This window comes from Chrysochloris asiatica, unplaced genomic scaffold (assembly GCF_000296735.1).
Source record: "Chrysochloris asiatica unplaced genomic scaffold, ChrAsi1.0 scaffold00027, whole genome shotgun sequence".
Taxonomy (NCBI): Eukaryota; Metazoa; Chordata; class Mammalia; order Afrosoricida; family Chrysochloridae; genus Chrysochloris; species Chrysochloris asiatica.
The window spans coordinates 21,176,725-21,189,784 of NW_006408545.1; the positions used below are offsets into that span (position 1 = coordinate 21,176,725).

Consider the following 13,060-nt stretch of genomic DNA (forward strand, 5'->3'; position numbering starts at 1 on the left):
TGCTTATGGGAAAGCATGACTGAGGATGTACATTTAAATCAACCATTGGCATAATCAACAAAATGAGTCCCAAAGCAACTCAATTCTGGCAGGTTGAGATAGTTAATCCTTCTTTGCATGAACAAAGGGACATTAAATGTCATTACCTTTGAGAACAGAAATGTGCTGCCGGCTCTCCCCATCTGTAGGGTAGCTCCTGAATTCAATATCTTCTCCATCTTTCAATTCAACCTTATCATAACCATACCAGCCAAGGAGTTCATTCATGGTGTTTTCTGCAAAGTTCTGAAATAAAAGCAAAGCCCACGTATTTATATAATCAATAGCTGCTGGGAAAGAATGCATCAATCGAATTCTGCTTGCTCTCCCCTGTGCACTGACAGCCCTGGCCCACGGCCTCTGGAGTCTCTTCATTTTCCAAATCACGTTCAAAATTTGTAATGCATTTAAGTCTTAAGATGATGCATTCAACTATGACAACACTTCAGATACTCGCAACTTTAAAACAATAAAAAAAAAGGTATTTGTCAGCTTTGTTTACAAATAAGTACTCATTTTAGCATATAATCTTTTGGAAAGTCTATAGCCTTGCTTACATGAAAATAGTGACATGTAAAGCACACAGCTGAGAAGAAATTGATTTTTAAAATGAAACCAATTAATCGACCTTTTTGTGCCTCAGATTAATTTAAATTAGAATTGCTTTCTGACTCAGGTGTTGCTCCTTAACAGGACTCTTATCTCAGATAAAGCAAAATCTCAACAAAAGAATAATCTCTCAACTGTCAATGACTACCAGACAGAAGGAGTCCTACTGCGGTGCTGTGGGTTAATGCGCCAGCCTGCAAAGTCCTTTGAACGACAAGGTCGGCAATTCAGATTTACCAGCCTCTAGACAACAACGAGGAAACCCTATACCGGGCCACTATGTGTCAGAACCAACTCGATGGCACTTAACAACAACCAGACAGAAAACTGAATAGACTACAAGGGTCTCCCTTTTTAATTTCCCCTTTTGAAAGAATATGCTTTAAAAATCAATGCATATTCTGAAAATACACATTTTAAGAAGAAAAAAAAAATCAATACATGCTTTGCTTTACAAATGTCATTAATGACAGAGTCTTTCTCCAAGAAATCAAAGGTCACTATGATTATTTCTGAAAAGTAACATAAATGTGCTTAATAACTTTGAGGTTACTAACCTGTCCATATTTTGGATAGTGTATGAAAACACTTTATAAGCTATAAACGCAAATTATTATTATTATTGCTGCTGTTATTCTCGTTATCAAAGTTTCAAAATAATGGATATAGTAGGACAGATTTAAAGCTTTAATATCACGTGACAATTTTTAATAGATTTATCAACAGCTAGATCTGGAAACAAAATGTATATAAATAACCTTACTGCTCGTGTGTGCCTGAAAGCATCTGTCTGACAAGGCAAGATGCACCTCCTAGAGTGAGCTAGAAGAACTATATATTCTAACCTGCTCTGCAGTTCAAAATCTTTCATTATTCTCCTTAGAAGCTGTCATTCCTGAATTACACTGGGTTGTATAATTCATCTACCTGAAACAAAGTACAAAGGCTAACCCAGAGTATGCACAGCCTCAAAGAGTGCTTTCCATGTTTTCTTAAAATTCACAACTTTAGATTTCAGCAGGGGTTGCATAAAAAAGAAAAGACATTATACTACTGACTCCACAAAAACAAACTTGGCATTTCAAACCACCCACAAATGGTAGATATTTTGTTTTAGTACCCACTTAAGCTTAGAGCTCCAAATGGGTCGATCTCTGATGGTGTGGTTCACTAGCAATTGGAAAAAAAAAAAAAGCTAGCACAATTGATTTAGTGTTACCATCAACAAGGCCAACAGTCAGACATATCAAGCTTTACTGAGGCATTTATTCTTTCTGATGACTGGTCATGTCCACATTAAAGAGACATTCTTCTCAAGAATGTACAAAGATGATATGATCAATACAAATAATAAACTTGACAACTTCAGGAATACCATTGAGGAGGACTGGGCTAAATGCTGCTCTACTCAATCAAAAGAGATCCATTTAATGAGGTAGTAGTCTCCCCTTAACATTCACTTTCTTTCACAGAGCGGAGTGCCTGACTATAAACGACAGAATGACTGTCCCTAAGCACACAAAGCAAGAGCCTCCATCAGAAGGCTGGCAGCAGAAATCTCCAAGGATGAGGCTTACACCTCACATTGAAAAACCAATTCTCAACAGTGTGAAAAGCCAAGTTCAAGTCATCCTATTGGTTTGTGTGCTGTTTAACCCAATCTGTAAGAGAACTGTGCCAACAAGACAGAAAATCTTTTGCACATTAACTCTGTTCACCACATCCACTTTTGTAGACTGTTGTATCAGCCACTACTCTCTATCTAACCTATGAATTGACACAAAGGCTAGAAATGCATAATTCATGAAGCAATCTCCCAGCCTAGAATATAGATTTGTTTGTTTTAGTCCAGCTGCAAATCCATTCAGCCTTTCAGAACCAATCCCACGGATGGCATCCAGAAGTTTTGGGCATTTGGGTACAAACAGATACCTCAACTGATTATCACTGACACCAAATTCACATTGCTAGGGTATCTTAGCTGCATCATTTATAATTTATAGTTTATGCTTCACGGAACAAGCAATATGAACGTGACCTATTCTATGATTTTCAAGTTACTATAATGCCTGCGGAGTCCTGGTGTGGCGCTGTGGGTTAATGCATCAGACTGCAAAGCCGTTTGAACTGCAAGGTCAGCAGTTCAAGCTCACCAGCTGCTCCTCAGAAACCCTACACAGGGTCACTATGGGTTGGAACCTACTTGACGGCACTTCACAACAACAACATAAATGCCTATAAAAATAAACTCTTAAAACATTCCCTTTCTTGTCACTGAAAATAAAACTAAACACTTTAATGTTTTGACTTATGACTGAAAAATTAGAAAACAAAAGGTTTATAAAATTTCAAGTCATAAATCTCAAATCTTTGCTAAAAGGAGGAACTAGATGAAAAAGATGAAACAAATGCCAAACTACTACCTTTGTCTTACATACTACTTATTAAGAAACCAAAGAATCCCCACGAATACAGAATCAAAATTTTATAATTTGCTACGTAGAGTCTGAGATTAATGTCAGATTTCATATGAGCTCAGTTCTGTGCAAAACTGAAACAAAAGAAACAGATGTTTGCAGTTACCTAAAACACATAACATTCTAGGAGAAATTAATGTGATGTTCCTGGTCTATAAGAGTTTTCAAGTCCTTCTGATACAAAATTTCAATCATTATTTCGTCAACATTTTTTGCACTATTCTTTAAAGTTTCCAATTAAAAGAATGAGTCCTGATCTTGTGCTGTAGGAGAAACACTGGACTGCTAATTGCTCTAACCACAAGATTGGCCATTCAAACCCATCAGCTGTCTTGGACACCCTATACAGGGTTACTATGAGTTGGAACTAACTCAGCAGCATATAACAACAACAACATTAAAAAAATAACTCTTGCCCTACATAAGTTTTGTATTTATGCTTTTTACAAAGGTTAAAAAAAAAAAAAAAAAGATGAGTTAAAAGGTCACATAAAAGGATTTTGCAAGATCAAAGACTTCTTCATTGCAAATACCTTTTATAAACCACATAAAAGATGACTTTGACACACATGGACCTCACCAAAAATCAAATTGACTACATTGGTACAAAGAGACAGAGGAAAAGTTCCATATCATCAGTCAAAACAATGGTAGGGGCAGATTGTGGAACAAACCATCAATTGCTTCTATTCAAGTGCAGTCTAAAACTGAAGAAAATGAAAACAAGTCCACGGGAGTCAACAAAATACAATGCACATATCCCGAAGACAAGAAGAGTTGTGGGATGACATCAAGAATATACAGAAAGAAAGCAAAAGGCCATTAGGAAGACAAGAAAGAAGAAAAAGACCAAAATGGATATCAGGAGAGACTCTGAAACTTGCTCTTCAGCACAGAGATGTTATAACAAGCAGAAGAAATGAGGAGGTAAAAGAGCTGAACAGAAAATTTCAAAGAGCAGTTAAAAAAGACAAAGTAAAATAATATAATGAAACTTGCAAAGACCTGGAGGTAGAAAACCAAAAAGAAAGAACACGCTTGGCATTTCTGAAGCTGAAAGAACTGAGGAAAAAAGTCAAGCCTCAACTTGCAATATTTAAGAAAGTATTCTATGGGCAAAAGATTTAATGATGCAGAAAGTATTAGAAGATGATAGAAGGAATACACAGAGTCACTGTACCAACAAGAAATGATTGATGTTCAACCATTCAGCATACAATCAAGAGTCAATGATACCGAAGAAGTCCAAGGTTTACTGAAGGCATTGGCAAAGAACAAGACTCCGGGAATTGATGGAATACAAATGGAAATCTTTCAACAAACTGATGCGGAACTGGAGGCACTCACTCATCTATAGCAAGAAATCTGGAAGATAACTACTTGGCCAACTAACTAGAAAAACCCATATTTGTACCCATTCCTGAGGTGACCCAACAGAACGTGGAAATCATTGGTGGTGGTGTGCCATGGAGTCAGTTCCAATTCATAGCAACCCTGTATAAGATTTCTAAGGCTGCAAATCATTTCAGGAGAAGAAATCCTCATCTTTCTCCCATGGAAAAGCTGGTAGTTTCAAACTGCTACTGTTAGCAGCCCAACTCGCAACCACTACGCTACCAGAGCTCCTTGCAGAAATCATCAGACTATATCACTAATATTTCATGCAAGTGAAGATTTGCTAAAGCTAATTCAAAAACACCTGCAGCAGTACATTGACAGGGAGCTGCCAGAGGCTCAAGCCCAATTCAGATAGTGACATGGAATGAGAGATATTATTGCTGACATAAGATGAATCTTGGCTGAAAGCAGAGAATACCAGAAAGATGTTTACTTGTGCTTCAATGACTACACAATGGCTTTTGATTGTGTGGATCATGGCAAGTATAGACAACATTGCAGAGGATAAGTATTTCGGAACTCTTAATTGTGCTCATGAGGAACTTGTACATAGACCTAGAGGCAGTCATTCGAAAAGATCAAGGGGACACTGCAAGGTTTAAAATCAGGAAAGGTATGTGCCAGGGCTGTATTATTTCACCACACTTATTCAATCTGTATTCTGAGTAAATAATCTGAGAAACTGTGTTATATGAAGCAGAATGTGGCATTAGGATTGGAGGAAGACTCATTAACAACCTGTGATATGCAGATGATACAACCTTGCTTGCTAAAAGCAAAGAGGACTTAAAATACTTACTGATGAAAATCAAAGACCACAGCCTTCAGTATGGGCTGCACCTCAATGTAAAGAAAACAAAAATCCTCACCACTGGACCAATAAAAAAAAGTCAAGATAAATGGAGAAAAGATTGAAGTTGTCACAGAGTTCATTTTGTTTAGATCAACCATCAACACTCAAGTTAATAACAGTCAAGAAATCAAACGACGTTTTGCATTACATTACACAATTCCGTTGCAGAAGACCTCTTTTAATGTAAAAGAGCTAAGATGTCAGTTTGAGGACTACGGTGCACCTGACCCAAACCATGGTATTTTCAATAGCCTCATATGCATGTGAAAGTTGGACGGTGAATAAGGAAGACCATAGAAGAATTTATGAATTTGAGTTATGGTGTTGGAGGAAGTACAGCCAGAATGCTCCTTAGAAGCCAGGATGGCCAGACTTTGTCTCTCAAACTTCAGATATATTATCAGGAGGGACCAGTCCCTGGAGAAGGACATCACGTTTGGTAAAGTGGAAGGTCAGAGAAAAAGAGGAAGACCCCAAGTAGACGGATTGGCACAGTAGCAGCAGCAATGGGCTCAAGTGTAGCAATGTTTGTGAGATTAGCACAGGACCAGGCAGTGTTTCCTTCTGTTTTGCATAAGGTCATTCTGAGTCAGTGTCAACTCAATGGCACCTAACAACAATAACGAAATGATTTTTGAGATTACAATGTTTATATATATTAATATAATACTAAGAAAGGCTATGAAATTTGCTTCCTTCCAAATCTCTAAGAAATAGGCAATTTATCTTAAAAATTTAGGGTGGGGGAACTGAAGTAGAAAGTCTCTTAAAGTCCTTTCCAGCTCTAAGATTCTGTAAAATCAAAGAACTTCTACTTATATGAGAAATGAAATACCTTTTGGAAAGAAATGTCATAATTATAGTGATCGCACATCATGAATTTTACTGAACAGCCCTTATTTCAAATATTTTATCATTGCTCCGATACCCATCAAAATGTGCCAGAAATTTCAATATTTTGGCATCTGAATTACATTTTGCAGACAGCCTCCTCGCCCTTGGAAGTGGCACAAAAATCCTTTTTCATACCATGTGGTCCAATTTGGGTTTGGAAACTAGGTCACTATAATTATAATGATAATGTCTAGCACTCATATAGCACGTTGCGGAGCTCCCAGGTCCTGTAACTCTCTTGTTCCTTTCAATAACCCTATGTGCTAGGCATTGGATTTCCACAGCAAACTTCAGTGAACCTATATAAATCTCATTTTTCAAAATAAAAAACAAAAATCTTTAGAGAATCAAAAGAATAAATGACAGGCATGAGAGTCACACCTAGCAAAGTCAGAACTGAAATACAGATTATCTGATCCTTACAGCAGACCTTTTCCTAATATAAATTCTTTCTACTCTGAATCCCAAATATGCCAAAGATTCCAAAAAAGCTATCTCCTTCGGACATGACTAAACAAAGACATGCCATAGGATGGAAGTGTCACATATGAAGAGATTCCTAACCAGGACATACTATGTTAGACTTTACTTGCTTTCAGATTTGATCATTAACTCTCTCTCCTTAATGATGTATTATTGGAAAGTGGGTGTTCAAAATTCACAATTAATATTTAATCTCATTTATTATGCTTTGACATCACATCTGACTCTGATTGCTGTGCACTTCTAATACCTAGCTCCACTACCTTTTCCTCAAAATTCCTCCAATTTCACTTTCTCACCTCTAGTGTCCAAAAGGAAAACGACAATCCTAATACATAGTCTATAAATATGGCCTATTCTTGGAATTTAAAAAGGGGGCTGACAGAAAGGTAGATAAAAAGGCAGGACTTTTACTGTTTCCATACTCCTCCTGAGTTATTTCTTCAATATTGATAAAATTTATTTCTGTTGGAACCTTGTTCCTAGAACATTCATTAGACAGTTTCCTTATTCAAGTGGAAGTACTGTACAAATGTCAAAGTTCAATCTAAATGATTTGTAACTGAACATTTCACCAGATAAATAATCAAGAGTTGACTTCAAGAACTTTGAAAATAACAGTAATTATAAATTTTCAAAATACCTCTGAAACATAAGTACATCAGGTCTTCAAAATGATTCATTTAGTTGCTAGGCCTCAGGGCTCAGGATCATAATCTTGGGAGACACCATGGTCAATTGGTATAACATAATCCACAAAGACAAGGTTCTACCTCCTACTTTTGTGAGCAGTTACTGAGATCTTAAAAGCTCCTGATAGTCTACCTAAAGCACAACTATTGATCCCTTCCTGCGTCAAGGAAAGAAGAGTGCTACAAATTGAAGATGCTTGAAATCAGTGAGTCCAATGGACTTATACAACACGTGAACCTCAGTCTCCATGATCCTGAGATCAGAAGAACTAGACAGTGTCTTGGCTACCAATTGCAGTGAAAGGGATCACATTAGAAGGTCCTGGATAGAGTGGGAGAAAATGTGGAACAAAATTCAAAATTATATAAAAGACCAGGCTTACTGGTCAGAAAGAGACTGAAGGAATCTGAGACTATGGCCCTTGGCCACCCTTCAGAATTAGAACTAAACTCACCCTCATGACTCAGTTTTCAGCTAAGCAGCAGATAGATATATAGGGGGAAAAACAATACTGGTGAGGTGTGCTCTCATGGAATCGTCAACATTCAAAATCAAAAGGGCAACTTTCACCTAAGAACATAATTCAGGAGGGTTGAGAAGGAGGGTCAAAGGGAAATGGGATGACTGATGTTACATGTTGAGTACAATTATTGAAATGAAACAGAGGTATAATTTGTTTAATGTAAAACTGATGATCTACTCTATAAACCTTCACTCAAGTCACAATAAAAAGTTGTTTTAGAAAAAATGACTGATTTGATTTATTGTGAAAACATCAACCAATTTTAAAAATACAAGATAGGAACCACTGATTCATGACCTCTGGTGATGTAGTGGGAAATGCGTTGGGCTGCTAACCTCAGGTCAGCAGTTTGAATCCAATAACTGCTCTGTGGGAGAAAGATGAAACTTCTGGCTCTCATAAAGATTGACAACTTTGGAAACCCTATACAAGGTCTCTATGAACCGACTCCACGGCACACAACCACCACCACGGATTGGGGCGGGGTGGTGTTTTTTTTTTTCATACCAGGGTTTCCATAATTTAATGCCCATATGTTTTCAACTTTGCATACTATCCAAGGGTACAGAAAGTTTTCTCAAAGAGCTCCCAAGCAAAAAACGCTATGTCCTCCATCTGCCCACAAACAAAATTTCCATTTCCACTCCAAAACCTAGTTCTGTTAAAATACATCATCTATCCCAACTATACATAAGGTAGGGTCCTGGTATGGCACTGTACACTAAGCACTGGATTACTAACCAAAAGGTCAGTGGTTCAAACCTACCACCCACTCCTCAGAAACTCTATACAGAGTTGCTATGGCACTTGACAATAGCAACAACACGTAAGGTATTTAGGGCAGAATCTTTTTAGTTCTTTTCCTGCTTCTTCATCTAGTAGATTGTGATGCTCTTACCATGTACTCAATATATGAGCTAATACATTTAGATGCTTTCATAAATATCAAATAGATGTATGAATACAGAGAAATGACCACACCAAATTCAGGAAACCCGAATTCTAAAAATAAATACATGAAAGTTTAAAAACAGTGTAATCCCCAGTAGTAGCAGTGAATACTGTCACAATATTGGGAATTTCAATTGATACAACTTTTAGCAAGGGTAATTTGACCCTATGCATCAAAAGCCTTTTTAAAAATTACATACCTTTTAACTCAGCAATTTCACTTCTAGGAATTGTAGGTGCAAAACTATGCATGCTCAGGAATGTTTATTCAGGGTTGTTTTCCTAGAAACAAACTAAATGCCAAACAATAGGAATTTGGTTAAATAAATTAGAGCTTAGTCATATAATGGAATTCTATTTCACCCCTAAAATATATAGTGTAGATTAAATTTGATTGCCATGGAAGATATTCACAATATATTAAATTTTAAAAAGCAGATTTATATACTATGAGGTCATTTTTGGTTCTAAAAAAAATGATACATCACACATAGAAAAGGACATGGGTGAGAAAATCAGAGGCTTTGTTTTTGTTTGTTTCTTCTTCTTGCTTATTTGTATTTTTTTTTTTCACTATTTCTGTCATGGTCATGCATTATTTTCATCAAATATAAAATATCAGTTTTAATTAAATATTAATTAACACACAGTCTCACTCATAGGCAGCTATGTCAGCAGCCATAGCCACAGTTCTGATGACAATTTAAACAAGGATCTGCTAGCTACACTACTTAACTTCAAAACATTCTGACACACAATCTCCAAGAAAGTGGAGCACATGAAAGATATTTTCAAAGGAAAAGCAAACTCCCAATCCTTAGCCACTTACAAGGCAGGAAAAATAATAATAATGCTAGTATCTCTGCTAGTCAAGGTCATACAAAATAGGATGATGGTTATTAAGGGAAATTATTTCTTTCCTGTTCTACCTTCATCTGTGCTGGCTGACTTCTGGGATAGTTTTCTGTTAGTATCATTGGACTTTAGAGAAAAAGAAACAGAACTTGCAGAAGAGAGGCAGAGACTTGTACAGAAATCCAGAATGAAGTAGGAATGGTTCTTGATTAGATGTCAATTTCCAGCTTCATTCCCAGGCTTGACCCATTACTAACTCTAAGCTTCCTCACACCCAGTGAATAGGGTTTATTTTACAGTTATGCCAATAAACAGAAGGTAAAATTTAAATAGCAAAGAAATATTTGAGTGGCCCTTTTCAGATTATGCAGCATTTGTACATTCAAAATCCCACTGGAGCAGATGGTATAGTAGGTAAGGACTGGCCACTGCCCACAGATGACCCTTTCAAGCATCATCAGCATGCATAGAATAATGAGAGGCTAGATTCACACTCTTGGCACAAACTTTTTGCATTGAGCTCTGCATTTTTACCTGAATTACGGCTTTTAGCTTAAAATCCTATGAAGATGCTCACTGTGCTCCAATTTGGTTCATTTTGCAGCAGCATCTCAGTCAACAGCACAATGCTTACAATGAAATGCTGAAGGCAGAGGGCATATTCCCAATACAAATACCCAACTCTTACTCTCGTAGGGATAGATTATTCTGAAGTGGATGGCTATATAATTGATGTATGTAACAAAAATTGTATGCTTCCATATTGTTTTGTTATTACATAGAGCAAATAGTCCCACATTTTAATCTGCTGCCTGGACATCAAATGTCCTGAAAGGGTCAAGCAAATACTGTGAAATTGTGGCTAACAACCCTCCAGCTAACACAGTGGCAGGCATGGCAGGTGTGCAGCTGTGTGCAGCTGTGTCCTATCACAGCTGCAGATCAGCTCTAAAAATTACTAAGATTTGTACATTGTTTTCCTGTCTGTGCCAAAGCCAGAGCCACTGGCTTTAAAGCAGCACAGGGTTCCACAGGCCTTCGGTTATATAAGAGATATTTATACCCATCAGTCCACAGATCCTAAAATATACATTCAGCCAACCTTACTTACTTCATACCTTCATATGTGTTTCCATGCTTCATTTGGCACTATCCAAAAAAGTATTTCTTTTCTCATTTTACCCTGTAAATTCATCCCTTCTCTTTTAGGAATATGTTCTTTAATCTTATTAGCTCAAAAGTGTAAGTGTGGTTGGCTGCCCATCCCAAAAGAGGAAGTTCTAGACTTCAGTGATTTTTAAATGACCCACCTTCTACAACTTCTAATACTGTTTTTTTTATAAAAAGTATAAAGACTCTTAATAAAAGGGACATTTCCTTAGAAGATATGAGAAGTCTGGTCACCCTAACAAGACACTATCTTTCCCTGGAACTCCCCTTTTTTTCAAAAAGCTACTTTCACTCACTGAGAGGTGCCTTTTCTGAGGCCCCTTTTTGACTTTTCCTTTAAATCCTGTTACCTCTTGGTTTCTATGAGTCTGCCTTTCACACAAGGAGAGCAGGGCTTGGCTTTTCACAGCAGAGTTTGGCAAGCACAGAGGCAGGAAACGCAGAAGGGAATGAGTCTGTCAGACTCATTTTCTTCTAGTTCAAATGTTTATTTCAGATTCGGGAGGAAGTAGAGCGGTTCCTTTCCATTTCCTTGTCTCTGGAACCCGGGAGTTGTATAAGGCTTGGAGGATTGTACTCTATCACATATCACACTCACAGGTTTACAGATGGAGTAAGAGACTCTTCCCAGAACACCCTCAGTTCCAACAGGGCAGGATTTATTGCTCTCTGTGCCCTCCCAGGGCCTACTCTGAGAGCCCTAAGCCTTGAATAAAACAACTGTTAGTAATGAAGGACAAAAGCTGGTGGGCTCAGGAACATCCTGCACAGTTCCCAAGGGGCAAGGGCCACGTTCCAGCTGATATTAGTCTCCAGCCTTGCCACGTGGCATACCTGAGGCTATGGCTCAACCAGGGATCTGGCATCATTTCTGAATGCCACAATGAGAGCTGGTCCTAAGTCCACTTTCTAGGTTCTTGAGACTTACTGTGTTGACACCAGGATGAAGTTCAGAGACCAAATTTAAAATACCCCTCTTTTCATAGTGAGCTGCTTTCAACCTTAAACACTGATGTTTCCAACTCACACTCAAGTTTCCTTTTTTTTTTTTTTTTAACTCCAAGCTATTTACCTCACTATACTCACTAGCTCAGTCCTGCAACTTGCTTTATTGTCTATGCAACTGACACAGGTCATGTCTAATGCCAAGCAGAGAACATCAGAAACCAAACTAGAAAATCTTGTGGTGAGTTTACTACTAAACTCTAACAGATGTGCCTGACTCAAACTGTAGGCATCAGAACTGGAGCATAATTTTAGGTACAAATTACTTACTGAGAATATTTATAGACAGAAAACTTCTTAAGCAAAGATGACTCTATGACATTTAACACAGATTATCCTGTAGTTCAGCAATTGATAAAGAAACCAAACACTGCAAATGCTTTAATCATGGTTTGTTTAGGATACTTTCCAGGGCAGAATGTATGGTCCAATCACGTTAGTTCTGTCCAAGAGTTTTATAAGATAAAAATCTGACTTATTATCTTAAATTGTAGTTTCAATTTTTGAATTGTATTGTTTGATAACTACTGATCACAGTTCACGATAAGTGTAGCTAGCTATGTTTACACTTATCTGTATACAGCCACTTGTACAAATTCGTTTTTATACTCCTGATGTGGCGCTGTAGGATAAGTGGAGGATTACAAGGTTAGTTTGAACCATAAGGTCGGTGGCTCAAATTCACCAGTCACTCATCGAAAACCCTATACAGGTCGCTGTGGGTCAGAACCGACTTAACAGCACTTAACAACAATAACCATGTTCTGGATGTGCTCCAGAAACTAATCAACCCTTCCATGTGTCAGAATTCCCTCCCAACATACATTTATTACAATACTTGCGAGCTAACCTCATATGGAAGACATAGTGCATTAGATAGAGTCATAATATTCACTTTAGAAACCAAGTAGTCAAAGTCTAACTTGAATTTCTATCTGATTTTATTTTAATTCGTTCTGTGAGTCAGAGCCTTGGTAAAGGTATAGTGGTTATCACTCAGTTGCTAACCAAAAGGTTGCTAATTTAAACCCACTAGCCACTTCACGGAAGAAAGAATTGGCTGTCTGATTTTATAAAGACTGACAGCTTTGGAAACCCTATGGGGCAGTT

General features: G+C 37.5%; 1 protein-coding gene across 1 annotated transcript in view; it reads right to left on the reverse strand.

The window, feature by feature from the left end:
• Nucleotides 1-13,060, reverse strand: part of SOBP (sine oculis binding protein homolog (Drosophila)) — a 212,486-nt gene that overhangs the window by 195,749 nt on the left and 3,677 nt on the right. The window contains exon 2 of the mRNA XM_006839994.1: nt 147-285. Within this exon, the coding sequence (XP_006840057.1) occupies nt 147-285 (139 nt within the window). The remainder of the gene's footprint in view (nt 1-146; nt 286-13,060) is intronic.